Source organism: Antechinus flavipes, chromosome 3, assembly GCF_016432865.1.
Source record: "Antechinus flavipes isolate AdamAnt ecotype Samford, QLD, Australia chromosome 3, AdamAnt_v2, whole genome shotgun sequence".
In the NCBI taxonomy this organism is placed as follows: Eukaryota; Metazoa; Chordata; class Mammalia; order Dasyuromorphia; family Dasyuridae; genus Antechinus; species Antechinus flavipes.
In genome coordinates, this window is record NC_067400.1 from 10360450 (window position 1) to 10375878 (window position 15429).

At 47.6% G+C, this 15429-nt stretch overlaps 1 protein-coding gene across 20 annotated transcripts in view; it reads left to right on the plus strand.

Annotated features, from left to right (window-relative positions):
• KIF1A (kinesin family member 1A) overlaps nt 1–15429 on the plus strand; it is a 173200-nt gene that overhangs the window by 117544 nt on the left and 40227 nt on the right. For all 20 annotated transcript variants that reach the window (XM_051991717.1, XM_051991718.1, XM_051991721.1 and 17 more), the window contains 9 exons: nt 545–683; nt 1755–1923; nt 2891–2981; nt 4525–4643; nt 5699–5754; nt 11264–11372; nt 13020–13086; nt 14096–14180; nt 15178–15283. In XM_051991717.1, coding sequence (XP_051847677.1) covers nt 545–683; nt 1755–1923; nt 2891–2981; nt 4525–4643; nt 5699–5754; nt 11264–11372; nt 13020–13086; nt 14096–14180; nt 15178–15283 — 941 coding nt within the window. The remainder of the gene's footprint in view (nt 1–544; nt 684–1754; nt 1924–2890; nt 2982–4524; nt 4644–5698; nt 5755–11263; nt 11373–13019; nt 13087–14095; nt 14181–15177; nt 15284–15429) is intronic.

The window sequence follows — 15429 nt, forward strand, 5'->3', positions numbered from 1 at the left end:
AGAGCACGTTATTTCCGCTGCAGCTTTCCACCTCCCACACTGGGGATGGCTGAAGGAAGTGGGAGGGCAGGGTCATCCACCTCCAGATACCCCCAGTGCTTTAGAAGACACAAGGGGGAGACAGGCCAGTAGAACAGAACTTAAGGCTCGTTTCGGGAGTGGGTGACTGGCCAGCCCTTCTGGAGTTGCACGGACTGTGGGGGGCAGCCTGAGATGATGGAGTCAGAAATCCTACTTCTAATGCCATACTTAATGAGTCTCAGTTTCCTCATCTATAGAATGGGGTGATAATACCCTTCAAATGAGTCATGTGTGTGAAGCCCACTGCTATAGAAACCATCAGCACGGTCCATTGTGGCCATTCAATTGTCTCATTTTACAGAGGAGGAAACTGAGTCTGAGAGATGCTTCCCCAGTCACCCAGCTACTAAGTATCTGAGATGGGAGCTGAACTTCCCGACTCCAGACCCAGACTTCTCTGCCCCGAGGCTTCCCCTCTCATTACTGTCCCCATCACTACCCTCTTTGTGTCGGTCTCTTCCAGTTCCAGTCCGAGTCCTGCCCAGTAGTGGGGATGTCCCGTTCTGGCACCTCGCAAGAAGAGCTGCGGATTGTCGAGGGGCAGGGACAGGTCACCGAGATCGGACCCTCTGCTGATGAAGTGAACAACAACACCTGTGCGGGTAAAGAGGGGGTTCGGGTGCCCTGGGCTACCCCCGGTTCCCTGGGAAATCATAAAGTCAGAGATATGGGCACTGAGCAGCAGCGAGGGGAGTTCCACAATAGTCAAGAGGGTCATCAATAGTCAATAACAACAACAACAAAAATAGTCAATAACATCGACTGAGGGAATTCTATGTGCCTGAAGTGTACTGGGCTCTGCGGACCCAAGAAAAGTAAAAGATGATTCCTGCCCCCATTGAGCTCCTGATCTGACAGGGAAACAGCCTAACTCCCAAGAATGAGAGGATCTCAAAGCCCCGAGCAGAATGGAACTTGTTGTATTAGCTGAGAGCCCTGTCTGAAGCTTTCCCTCTCCTTGCATACACTGGCCCTAAGATGGCTTACCTCTAGCCCCTCAGCGATCCCTCTGGGATCTCTTCCTGCCTCCATGATCTCTTCCTACCTCAGTACTCAGCTGTTATTAGTCCAATTCTGGTGGGAACCCACCGGATCACAGCTTCCCTCCCTAGGAGCTTGGGTCAGCCCATGTTAGCTCCTGCCCCGTGCCATTAGATCAAAGGAAGAAGCGATCACCCCACTACTAGCTTTTACTACAAATGAAGAGCTCCTGAGAAGGAAGCAGGGAACCCTCCCCTTCTCCAAAGCTCTGCTCCTGAAATGTCCCCGAGTCACTGTGGAACCCGATCCACAAGTGTCTCCCATAGGCCACGCGCCCTGGTGAGCACTGGGATTACAAAGACAAACATGAGTCGTTTCCTCTAGAGAGCGTGCATCCCTACAGATAAAAACAGATGAGCCAACACAGACACCCAAGGTGATGTTAGGGAGCACTAAGGACTGGAGGACAGACTAGAAAAGGTGTCCTCTGGCTGTTGGCCCTAGAGCTTAGACCCAAAGATGGTAGGGGGCTTCCTAGAGGCAGAGACAAGGAGGAAGGGCAGTCTGTGCCCCGAGGAACCATCTTGTGCCGAGTCCGGGGTTGGCAGGGGAAGGGATGAGTCCAGGGAATGGGGACGAGACCTCTCAAGGAGATTGTGCAGCCTCATTCCCTGGGACTTTTCGCCACACAGTGACTCCTGAAGACCTGCTACTGGACAGCCCTGAGAAAAGCATCATGGACGGCCCCTTGGAATCTGCCCTGGACCATTTGAAGCTGGGCAGCATCTTCACCTTCCGCGTGACCGTGCTGCAAGCGTCCAGCATTTCTGCGGAGTACGCCGACATCTTCTGCCAGTTCAAGTGAGTCCTCCCTTTCTGGTCCTCCCGTCACTTCCCCCTCTCTTCCCCTAATTCTTTAGCCTTCACATGGCACTGTGGTTAGAATATCGAGTATGGAATCCCAAAGAACTGGGGTCAAATTTAACCTCAATCCTTGGGCAGCCCATTTAACTTCTCTGCCTCAGCTTCTCCCTTAGGAAATGAAAAAGTAAGGATCACTTGGAGCCCTAACCAGTTTCTGGGATTCCTTCAAGACTGATTTTCTTTGCAGTTACTCTCGATATTTTCTTTCCATCAGGGAGCCAAGAATCTGAGTCTAATGTGTAGGAGAATTTGACATAGATTGTTGCCTCTTCCTCCCTCGTATGCAACTTTTCCTCTTCCACCAGCACTTCCACTGCACTGGGCAGTCCCTGGGTCTGGAATGATTCCTTCTTTATCATCTCCCTCACATTACACGCTTATTGTCTTTCCCCATTAGAACATCGGCTTTTTTTTCAAGAAGAAATTAGTTTACTCTTTTCCCTCGTATCCCCAGCATCTAGCACGTGGCCTGGCACATAGGAGCTGCTTAATAAAAACTTGTCGATCGATTGATTCATGAGAAGAAAAAACCCAAATTCCTGCCATGAGGTTTCATCATCTGTAGAGAAAAATCAAATGAAATCTGTCTTTGGCCACTGAGACTTAGATTCTCTAAGCCCATTGGACGAGAGACGCCCGTCATTCCCCTTTAATCGGATCCTGTTGTAGTTTAAGGCAATGCCCATTTGGCCAATAGAATGCTCTTTTCTGTTTGGTTTTTCATCTGTCAAAGAATGGTTTGCTAAAACTAACAGCAAGCCGCAGAACTGGATCGAATTGTATTCGAATCCTGGCTCACCCCAGTGTCTGTGTGACTGCCCAGAGCTGACGGGGGAGACCTCCAGGATCCACACGGCTGGAAGGACCACTTTGTAACCACCGATCGTTTTCTCTTGTCTTGCAGCTTTATCCACCGTCACGACGAGGCCTTTTCCACAGAGCCACTGAAGAATACGGGACGAGGGCCACCCCTGGGGTTCTACCATGTCCAGAATGTAGGCTGTCATTGCTCTCTTAGCAATTGATCCTTGACTGGGTGCATGAGGGTGGGGACTTACAAAGGCGACACGGCCTTTGGCCTCTTCTCCCATAATGAGCATTCATCTCCACGGGCCTTGCCTGACAAAGGAGTCATCCTGTCTCCTTCTGTCCCATTTGTTACAGTCAATGACAGCTAATACCAATAATAATTGGTATTTACCTGGTATTTTAAAGTCTGCATGATGCTTTACAAATGTTATCTCTTTTAATCTCATTACCCTATTTTATTACTTATGATTTGCAATCATTCTGAGAGGGAGGTGATATTATCCCTATTTTATCATTGAGAAAACTGAGGCAGAAAAAGAGTAAGTGATTTGCCAGGGTCACGCAGCTGGTATCTGGGGCAAGATTCAAACTCAAGTCTTTTGAGTCCAAGACCAGAGCTCTACCCATTGCACCATCTCGTTGCCTCCACTGCCTCCTGTATGTAGTGATACTGTTGGGTCTTCCTAGGTCTTCAGCATCCCTAATCATAGGGAATTGTTTCTAAAGTATGAAGTCTTATAAAGGAGACTTGTGTTAAAAAAAATTGGGAAAAAACTATCTGGATGGAGCAGGGAAAAAGATTATAATCCCAAACCTTTTCTCTGATATTTACAAAGTGGGTGACCATGAGCAGGTCTGAGCCCATTTCCTCATCTATAAAATAAGTATGATGAGACCAGTAGTGTGTGCTGCCTAAAGAGATGAGACCCAAATTTGATCATATTTACATAGTATTTTATATAGAAACAGCAATTGTTATCACCAACACCATCGCCACCACAATCCCATCACCATCACTATCATCACCATCACAACACCATCACCACCACCACCATTGTCATTACCATCACCTCCACCATCATCACCATCACCAACATCATCACCACCACCACTATCACCATGATCATCACCACCACCATCACCATTGCCATCACCATCACTATCACCATCATCACCATCACAACACCATCACCACCACCATCATTGCCATTACCACCATCTCCACCATCATCACCATCACAACACCATCACCACCACCATTGCCATCACCATCACTATCGCCATCATCACCATCACAACATCATCATCACCACCATCATCACCATCACTATCATCACCACCGCCACCATCACAATCAGCATCTCTGGTGGTAGTCGTATTAGGATAGAGCTCTCAGGCATCGTGGGCAGAGAAGCCTCACTTTGTGACATCCCAAGAAAAAACTAGTGTCCTGCATGGGCTGTAATGCATGTAAGAGCTGAGCCATGTCAGCAGAAGTTAAGGAGATCTGGTCCTTGCCTTTGCGGATCTTTGGCTCCCAGATGGCTTCATTTTGTGTCTCTTGTTTATGTAAAGTCACAGAGGTCAAGATTAGAGAATGAAAATACAGGGAAAACTTTAATTTTCAAACTGGATAACCCAACCTCCATCCTATGGACTCAGGGATTTATATGACTCTTTGCCCTCCATCTCCAATAATGCTGTGGCCTTTCTCCTCCCTCATGCCAGATCGCAGTTGAGGTGACCAAGTCCTTTGTGGAATACATCAAGAGTCAGCCAATTGTATTTGAGGTCTTTGGCCACTACCAGCAGCATCCTTTCCCACCTCTGTGCAAGGATGTTCTCAGGTAAGCCTGCGCAGACCTCCCAACCGAATGTCCAAGAACCTTGAACCCATGGCATGAGGATCGATTGAAGATGCTGTGGCCGTTCAGACTGAAGAGAGACTGCTCTAGACATTGTAGCCAAACGGGTCTATTAGCTGTTCTTTGAGCTTGATGTTCTCTTCTGCCTTTGGGAACACACACACACACACACACACACACACACACACACACTAACTACACATTGTCACATAGACATGGGCATATATACACATACATTCTTACACACACACACACACACACACACACACACACACACACACACACACACACACATGCTCCTTGAGAACAGAGATTGCCCGATTTTTGCCTTCCTATCCCCAGTACCTCATATAGTCTATTTTCTGCTGTTTGTTGAAATAAGTTGAATTAATTTAAATTGAATTCCTCAAAGAAAATATTTTGAAAAACATTTGAAGGAAATGGAATTGTTTCATAATTCTCACATGGAAGCAATCAAAGCAATGCCCTTGATGTTAGGAGACAGCAGACAATAAAGCCTTTCGGTATAGAGCAGTTTCTGAGCCTGACTGTTAGCGAGAGTGAGCTCTCTTGAGGCAGAACCAGGAGCAAAGGGCAAGAGGTTACAAAAAGCCAATCTGGGCTCGATACCAGGAACCATCTCCTCACAAGGAAAGCTGTCCCAAAGTGACCCAGGTTAACTTGGGAGGGAGTGGGATTTCCCTCCTTGGGGTCTTTGTGCAGAATCCCGATGAATATGTCAGTACAGAAGCAAGATATTTGGAAGTCAGGGTTAGACTCCATTAGCAGAGCAGGTGACGCAGGCCCAAGGATGGCAGGGCTAGTTTTGATGGCCCCTTGTTGGGCATATTACCTACAGTAGGGATTCTTCTGGCGTAGGGGTCAGACCACAGGGCCAGAAAGGTCCTTCCAACTCTCATATTCACTGATTCCATGATACTCTATTCCTAGAGGTATTTAAGCTGTGCCGGTCGCTGAAATTTTCTTTCAAATCTCTAGATTGTGTTTTTTCACGCAGCTCTCTTCTTTGTCCACAGCCCTCTACGACCTTCGAGACGCCATTTCCCTAGGGTCATGCCGCTCTCTAAACCAGGTTGGTATCATTCACCACCCCCATTCCTGGTCAACCTCCTCCAGTTCTTTCCATTTTGAGTCCAATTAGCCTTCACGGTGTAGCATCTTCCCAGGAAGAAACCCATTGGGAATTCCATTGTTATTATATGACTGATTGACATGGTGCTCCAGCTCCAGATAGAGTAACTGATGGACTTGGGGAATACGGTGAGACATCCAGGTCAGATAGAGTAACTGATGGACTTGGGGAATACGTGAGACATCCAAGTCCAGATATCCAGGTCCAGATAGAGTAACTGATGGACTTGGGGACTACGGTGAGACATCCAGGTCCAGACAGAGTAACTGATGGACTTGGGGAACATGTGAGACATCCAGGTCCAAATAGAGTAACTGATGGACTTGAGGTATACAGTGAGACATCCAGGTCCAGACAGAGTAACTGATGGACTTGGGGAATACGGTGAGACATCCAGCTCCAGAAAGAGTAACTGATGACTTGGGGAATACGTGAGACATCCAGCTCCAGAAAGAGTAACTGATGACTTGGGGAATACGTGAGACATCCAGCTCCAGAAAGAGTAACTGATGACTTGGGGAATACGTGAGACATCCAGCTCCAGAAAGAGTAACTGATGACTTGGGGAATATGTGAGACATCCAGGTCCAGATATCCAGCTCCAGATAGAGTAACTGATGGACTTGGGGAATATAGTGAGACATTTAGGCTATTGGCTTATTTGCTTACTCAAAGGGTTACGAAGGGTTCTTTGTTAACATGGTGAGACAGGAATTGGGGGTTTGGGTTAAAGAGAGCACTTCATGGATCACCTTTCTAGCATATCACCTTAGTCTCTCGTGCTTATTCTAATGGTGTTTTCTTGGAGAAAGGATGTAGGAGGGCCAAAATGAAAAAAAAAATACAGCCGAGACAGGAAAGCTCTTCAGAAGAGAAGAATCCAGGATGGATAGCTTTCTAGCTTGGGCAAAGTTTGTCCCCCCAAATTTATTGTTCCAAAAGAAATATTAGGAAGACCATATACCCTTGGAACGGTTCCATTTCATTCCAGTGAGAACTGAGACTGTGATCTTCATTAAAATGAGAGTAAGCTGGTAAAGACCCTCTGAAAACAGAATATCAGAGCTTGGCTTTCCTTGCCCCATAAGAAGTGCATCTCAAATGAGTCCCTTTCCTAGTCTGGTGAATCACTAAGTGAGAAGACCGCAAATCTCAGTTTTCCAGAAAGTTTTCCAAGACTAGGATGACGTCCTTTAGTTCTTTCCAACACAGGTGATAGCAGCTATCTGAAAGGCAAGGGGTGGATTTCAGATGTAGGGCAACTGCAGAACAATGATAATCAGCTTCCTGAGAAACGGAAAGTTGGCTGCTTTCCATAGTCAAGGAGCAGATGATTTTATCTTTCATTTGCCCAAAAAAAGGCATTCTGGGATTTTTCTGAGGATATATTGCCTAATTACCAGGGCGTGCATCCATCAGAAATGGAATATAATTTGCTAGACTAGAGAATATTGAATTCTCTATTATAAATTTCAGGCGTTGGTTAAGAGGGAAGAGATCAGGACACCAGCCCCTCTGCAAGGACCCTGACCTTTCCATCTGGTTTTCTTTGAGATGTAATATTTTTGCAGGCCTAAGAGATAAGACTAGGGTGGGAACAAAGACTGAGGTTCTTCTTAGATGTATTGTACTCCTTTAAATCCCTTCCCAGGGCTGCCAAGTTGGTACTCCAGAAGAAGAGGGCTCAGTAAAAAGACGGGCCCCTGTTCTACTTATAATTTTGTAGCATCCCCAAAATGCTCCTCCCTTCTCCTGTCCTGTGGGGGACCCGTGCTGCGGTCAGACAATGTTGGCTGGATTTTTGTTATTTTGTTTTGTTTTTTTCTTCCACACAAGATGAAGAAAAGGCCCTGGGACTGCTTGAGCATTGGATGCCAGGCACACTGGACAGGCGCGTGCTGAGTGTGCTCTCTGGGCACGCCTCCGTAGCTATGAACATGGCTTCCTCCTTGCTGCTGAGAGAGGGCAAAGGGTCCATGGCTCATCCTTTACAGCCTGTAATGGAGGGGGTTGTGAAGAAGGCTCAAAAACCCGGTTGGTGCCTTCAATGAGCCATGGAAGAGATCTCTGTGCTTTGTGATTCCTTCCATGAACATTTCGTGGGAAGGGTTTTGTTGCAGTGATCGGGAGGCAGGGTAGGTGGAAATCAGGGTTGGACTACATTGGTGGAGCAGACCGGACAGGTGTCGGGGATGTCACTCAAGTGGGACTTTGGGGCCTTCCCTCTTGTCAACCCTGACTCCTAGAAAAAGTACCATAACTTAAGATTCCTCTGTTGGCAGATGGTCTCTTGTCTTCAAGAGTAGTCCAACCCTGGTGGAGATTGATCAACTGATCCTTGAACTATTGGGGTGTTTGCTGTTGCTCCCCTCTTCCTTCCTTCAGTCAATACTATTTACTGAACTGAGCTGTTCTTCCTTTCCCACTCCAAGGGCTGGGTTTTCTCCTGGGATGGAGCTGGATTTCAAGGCCTCATATTTTTCTCTTCTGGTTCTTGATCTTGGCTCCTCTTCCTTCCATTCTCACTGACTTCTGGGAGTACAAGTGACAGAAATGATTCTCAGACACTAATTCAGCATACGCAAGCTCTTCTCCCCTCACTGTCTCTGAGATGGATGGGGCATCTCCAGGTGTAGCCAACTCTGGGATACAAGCACAAAATGCAGCTACCTGGCCTAACCTCCTTCTTCCTCTCCCTTCTTCTCATTTGTTCTTTAAACCTTTCTATGCCTGCTTCTCCTTTCCCTCTTTTTTCCTTTCCTTATTTGTATCTGTCTAGCCTTCTCATTGAGTCTTTCTCCATATTTCTCCCTCTGGTCTCTTTATCTGTCCACTCCTCTCTGTTTTTCCTCTCTCATTCTTTCTGCTTCTCTTTGTCTGCCTCTGCCTCCCTTTCTATATCTTCCATTCTCTCTCTCTCTCTCTCTCTCTCTCTCTCTCTCCTCTCTCTCTCTCTCTCTCTCTCTCTCTCTCTCTCTCTTCTCTCTCTCTCTCTCTCTTCTCTCTCTCTCTCTCTCTCTCCCTCCTCTCTCTCTTCTCTCTCTTTCTTTGTTTCTCTCTTTGCCCCTCTCTCTCTCTCTGTTTCTCTCTCTTTCTTTCTGTCTCTCTTTGCCTTTCCCTCTCTCTGTCTCTCTCTCTGTCTCTGTCTCTCTCTAAATATATACATACATATATATCTCTTTCTCTTTCCCTTTGTCTGACGCTTTGCACATCTGTCCTTCTGTCTCTGCCTCTTTCGTCTGTCTCCTCGTCTCTCCTGTATCTCCTGTCTTTGCCTCCTCCCTCTGTCTCTATACTAATTTATCTTTGCCCCTGTTTCTCTCCCACCTTTTCTCCTTTTCGTCTCTCAGTCTGTCTCTCACTCTATCTCTGTCTCTCTCTCATCTCTCAGGTAGGAATGCCATAGCAAATGCTAAGCAAGTGCTTCGGAAGCCTGCCGTCTGTGGCGTTTGGGAATGGACTGCGGCCGTCCCAAGGCCAGGGGCCTCACTCTGCCCCATCCAAGCCCCTCTGAAGTTTCACTTTCAAACTCCTCTTTCTCTGGCGATCCTTCCTCACTCTCCAGGGCCTCCCGTTCTTTCTCCCTGATCTTGTCACACAGCCATTAGGAGACATCACCCACTCAGAAAAGGAAGGGACAGGATGGATTTCAGAGAAAACCTGTTCTTGTCCCTTTTTCTCTTGGGGTCTAGTCACAGGAAAATGGGGGATAGGAAGGAAGAGCACAGAGACACTTGACTGAATCTGCTGGTCTCGAGGACATTGCTTCCCGTGACGTCTCCATCACCCTCCATGGGGCCTGGAGGAAAAAGCAGGACTCCACGGGGGTCCCCATTGGCCAGGAAGCTCCTTCCCAAATGGTAACCGCTCCAAGAGGGCCTGGTGTTTGCATCCTCAACCTAGGGTGAAGGTTTAGCTGTGAAATTTGTGGTGAAAAACATAATAGAAAATTTGAGGATCTGGGGCAGCTAGGTGGCGCAGTGGATAAAGCACCAGCCCTGAAGTCAGGAGGGCCTGAGTTCAAATTCGACCTCAGACACTTAACACTTCCTAGCTGTGGGACCCTGGGCAAGTCATTAACCCTAAATGCCTCAGGCAAAAGAAAAGAAAAGAAAAATTGAGGATCTTGGCCAAGCTCTGATTTCCTGCAGCTGACTCCAGTCAAATTTAAGTCTTTCAAAAGGGATGAGGAGTTTTTGACATCCCCCAGAAGTGGAGGGAGAGAAGTTGAGCCGGTTCAGCTCCGTGCATAAAAGCCTAGGTTCAGCAAATCTGGATTTAAACTCCACTTCTGCTATTTATTGCTTGCTTCCTTTCTCCGGGCCTCAGTTTACCTATATTTCAAATGAGGCCGGTTAGGTCCATCGATGTCTAGGGAGCCTTCCTGCCCCTCTGATTATTCCTGAGTCTCATGAGAAGCAGGCCATCGAGCAGACCATATTTGTCTGTCCAACGGCACTGAAAGAATCATGGCATTTAAAATGACAGACACCCAACTTTCCCTTTGGACATACGAGGGAAGCGAGTGCCCAAGGTCACACAGATAGGGAGCAGCGGACCAGGATTCAAAACTGGGGCTCCTGCCCCCAACTCAGTTATTGAACTGGGCCAAAAAGCTCTCTACTTCCAATGGGACACCCAACATGCAGCCCAGGAGCTGCCCGAGTTGTGTATCCCGTGACAGCTCTGAAGGTGTCCCCAATAAGTGCCCCGAAGCTCCCCTGGACCTCCCCCAAGCGATTCCTCACCCACTGCACTAGTTTCCCCTCCACCCAAGCCTCCAACTGTGGGGGCTGTGACCCTGAATCGTTGAACCTCACTGGAGCATCCTGGGATCTTTTCAGTTCTTGAAAGCCAGGGAAGTCTAGAGAGAAAAGCTGAGGCAGCCATGGAAAGGCAACGAGAAAGACCTGGTGGAAAATTCAGCAGGTTCTAGATTAGAGCTGGATGTACCACATAGTAGGTGCTTTATGGACGTTGCTTGGTTGATTGATAATTGATTGGTTCCGGCTACAGATATTAATGCAGCATGTTCTAGGTGCAGAGTGGTAGTGGCCATTCTGAGTGGATCCAGGGGACTGAGGAGGAGCTGAAGACTTAAGGGGAGGCAGTTAATGGTTCAGGCCTTCAAGGACCTGCCCTTGGGCTGGACTGTAAACTCCCTGAGGGGCAGGAACCTATGCCTTCTGTACCTTGATTTCTTCTTCAGTCCTTAGCGCAGGCCTTACTTAATAGCAGGATTTAACAAACATGCATGGGATAAATGATTGAAATAATTAAGCTCCCTGCCTTTGCCTTTGCCTTTCTCTGCCCACATGCTGTGGGACCATCCACTAACCCTGCTTTCTCTCTTCCTTTCCTGGGGGACGCTGAGCGAAGCTCCCGGCTTTAAAAGTGTTGGCTAAGCTTTCAGTTGTAACATCCAGCTTCATTCTGTGGCTCTCCGCAGTGCCCGCCACCAAGCTGAGCACCCTCACCCGGCCCACCGCGGGACCCTGTCACTGCAAATACGACCTGCTGGTCTACTTCGAAATCTGTGAGCTGGAAGCCAACGGAGAGTGAGTTACCGTTCTCGTCCGGAGGGATTCGCGGGGAACCCCCTGGTCCCCAGTCCTTTCCTTGTGGAGCAAAGGGAACTGCCAAATGGGTGGATCTGTTACCGTAGCGATGTGGGAACTCTTATCTCCACTCCAAATCTCCCAGACTTACAATCAGCACGTTACTTCTTTTCTCTGAACCCATTTCCTCAAAAAATGTTAACAAGGGGCCAGTGGATAGAGCCCTCAGGAGAACCTGAGTTCAAATCTGCCTCAGATACTTAACACCTCCTAGCTGTGTGACCCTGGGCAAGTCACTTAACCCCAATTGCCTCAGCCAAAAAGAAAAAAGTTAACAAGTCTTGTCCCACTACTTCCTGAGGTTGTTAACCTTTGTAAACCTTAAGGTGCTACGGGCACATGAGACTAGATAGAACGTGATCTCCTTTATACAAGTACTGGATCTTTGTGCCTTTGTAGGCTCAGGACCTCACAAAAGGTCTGGCACATAGTAGGTGCTTAATAAGTGCTTGTTGATTGATTGAACACCAACAATTCTTTACGTCTTTATTATAGAAAAAGCAACGAGAAGCAAGATCCACCCGATATCAAAGACCTACTGTGTTATATTAAAATATACATAATAAATTACCATGTATATATAGGATGCACAAATTATTATGTATTTTACTCATCTTCTATTTGATTCAATTAACATTTATTAGACACCAAGAAACTGAACCCTGAGAGGCTTTCCACTTGCACTGAAAAAGTTCTTTTTCCTCCTTTACCTTGCCCTTACCTGTCTGGCTATTTTTTTAAAATCAATTATAAAGACCCCTCCCCCAAAGTGGACAGTATTCCTGGGCTTTACGCCAACTGGATACATCAGGGAATGTCCCACATCAATTGACCTGCTGTTCATGAGAAGGAAATATTCATCCCTACCAGGAGAGGGCCTAATAGGTGTTGGCTGGATTTAATTCTATGAGTTGCATGAAGTAGGTAGCAATTTTTGTGTCCTAGGAATATATAATAATGTATCATCTATGAATATCCGCCTGGTGGGCCTGCAACACTCTGAGCTTCTTATTCTGTCCCGGCCCCGTTATAATGAGGGCCTTTGTTTCCTGATCGGGTTCTTCGTCTACTTAGTTTAGTGATTCTATGAGTGTGTCAGAGCATTGGATTCAGGTCAGAAGACGGGAGATGGTGAGAATTTCTCTGGGGGTCCCAAGGCTGTTGTCAGGAATAGGAGCTTGAGTGATGGATTACAGGTGGTGGTGGTGGTTGTTATGCTACTGAAGTCTTTATTTTTAATACTGATGAGACTTAGAAACAAATCGGTGGTTTGTGGGCCTCAGTTTACTCACCTGTAAAATGCAGATGCCCCCTGAGGTCCCTTCCAGTCCTAAATCTATAATCCCCCGTTCCTCTGGACACTGGATAGATGACGGGTGGTGGTGGTGTTGTTACACTAGTGAAGTTTTTGTTTTTAATACTAATGAGACTTAGGGACAAATCAGTTCTTTGTGGGCCTCAGTTTACTCACCTGTAAAATGCAGATTCCCCTGAGGTCCCTTCCAGTCCTAAATGTATAATCCCAGCTCCTCTGGACACTGACTTGTGAAAATGTGACGGGCTGTTCCACGTTCTCTTCTCTCCCAGCTACATCCCAGCTGTTGTGGACCACCGGGGAGGGATGCCGTGCCTCGGGACTTTCTTGCTCCATCAGGTACTGACCTCTCCTCATCCTGAGCCATCCACTCTCTTCTCCTCCCCCGCCCCAAACAGACTTCCTACTGACCTTTTGGGTCATAACCACAACAGCATCCTGTGGCATAAATCCACTCCTAGCCCTGTACCATTTAAAGTTCTTATCAGTTACTTGGAAACAGGCGTAGAAAATGAGATTTTCCAGTATGGACATGACACCCAGCTGGGAGGGGTGGCCAATATACTGGATGTCAGAGTCCGGGTCAAAAGAGACCCCCCCCCCCCCCCCCGCCACACTGAGTCAAATGAGATGAAACGCGTAACGAGGTGGGAGTCTTACGCTTCAGAATTAAGCTTCACAAGAATAAGATAAGGGAAGCCCAGCTGCGCAGTGACTCAGCTGACAAGGTCTCATCCGGTCCCATAAAGCCCCAAGACCGTTCCAGCCGAGCCCTCGCCTGGCCAGGACCAGAGAAGTCGTAGATAGGCCCACTGTATTTTACCCTGGTCAGCCCACACGTTCATTGGCAAGCTGGAAAGTGTCCAGAGGAGGACGGTGGGAATGGTGGAGGTCCCTGACACCGTTCAGTATGAGGATCAGTTGAAGAAACGAGGAGAAGAGTAAGGGAGGAGGCGTGGCAGCGAGCTGCCTTCAGGTGTTTAGAGAGTTGCCACGTAGACAACATGACAATGTTCCACTTGGCTCCAGAGGACAGAATGGAGACCTATGAGAAGTGAATTTAGGCTTTGACATCAGGGAAAAAATTGCAATGTGCAATGGCCTGTTGGAATAAGCGATGGGTTCCTCCTGAGAAGGGCTTCGAGCAAAGCGTAGGTGGCCACTTATTTCAGACATCTGGTCACTGAGGTTCTTTCCCTGCGCCCATTTCCTCTCCCCGACAGGAAGATGATGATGTCCCCCGCACGCCTTCTTCTCGGGGTTCTTGTCAAGAAATCGTTTTGCCACAGAAATGTGAGTTGTTATCACGGTTGTTCTCTCACTTCTCTCCTTTCTCGATGACTCCCAGGGGATCCAGAGAAGGATCACGGTGACCCTGGTGCATGAAACCGGCAGCCACATCCGCTGGAAAGAAGTGCGGGAGTTAGTTGTGGGTAAGTTGGGGAGCTGTCCAATGGGCTCATCTCCGCCTCTGTGTGCTCAAGAGATGCATCCACTCTAGTTGAAAATCAAGCCTTATAAAATAAGTATGAGTCTTGCACTCTCGTTTGACGTTTCTGATAGATTAGTAGATAGAAAATGGACTCGGAGGGAAGAGATCGGATTCCACATCCTGAATCTGACATTTGTGTGTACCTACTGTGTGCCAGGCACTATGCTAAACCTTTTATGAAATGATTTCATTTGATCCTCACAACAACCCTTGGGGGTAGGTGCCCATAAAGCAGGTAGCTATCCCCATTTTACAGATGAGGAAACTGAGGCAGAAAGAAATTAAGTCACTTGCCTAGAGTCACCCAGCTAGTATAACTTGAACTAGCCATTTACTTGCTCTGAGCCTCAGTTTTCTCATCTGCAAAAAAAAAAAAAGATAATTTCCCTGGCACATTCCCCGAATCACAGCATTTGGGGGGAAAGAATGGTTCATAAACCTTAAAAAGCAAAGTGTGGACTCCTAGGTAGAGCCACGATGGATAGATAGAATGCTGGGTCTGGAGGCAAGAAGACTCAGTTCAATCTAGCCTTGGACACTTGTGTGACCCTGAGCAACTGCCTGCCTCAGTTTCCTCAGTTGTAAAATGAGTATAATAATAGCACCTACCCATTAGGGTCCTTGGAAGGATCAATGAGATAAGTTTATAAAGCACTTAACACATCGCTGCCTGCCTCAGTTTCCTCATCTGTAAAATAAGTGTAATAATAGCATCTCCCTGCTAGGGTCGTTGGGAGGACCAAATGAGATAAATTTGTTAGCACAGTGCCTGCTCCAGTAGGCGTTTAATAAATGCTTATTTCCCTCCCTAAATGCTTTTATTATTGCCCAAGCCCGTGCCATCTGCATCGGGGCTGGGTCAGCGGCCCTGAGGGTGAAGACTCCATCCTCTTGACCTCTCTTCCCGGAGATAACCCCGCTTCTATTGCATTCCTCAGGGCGGATCCGGAACACTCCGGAAACCGACGAATCCCTCATCGATCCCAACATCCTGTCGCTCAACATCCTCTCAGCCGGCTACGTGCAGCCTTCCCAGGACGATCGGTGAGTTCTCCCTCCGGGAGTCGCCCCTGATCTCGCCTCCGAGCCCCTCTGTTTGAAAGTGATCGAAGATCGCATGCATCCCGGATGCTCCCCTCTCTCCCTGACGGGGGATTGGCTGGCAGCGGGGGATCGCCCCAGCAGCCTCC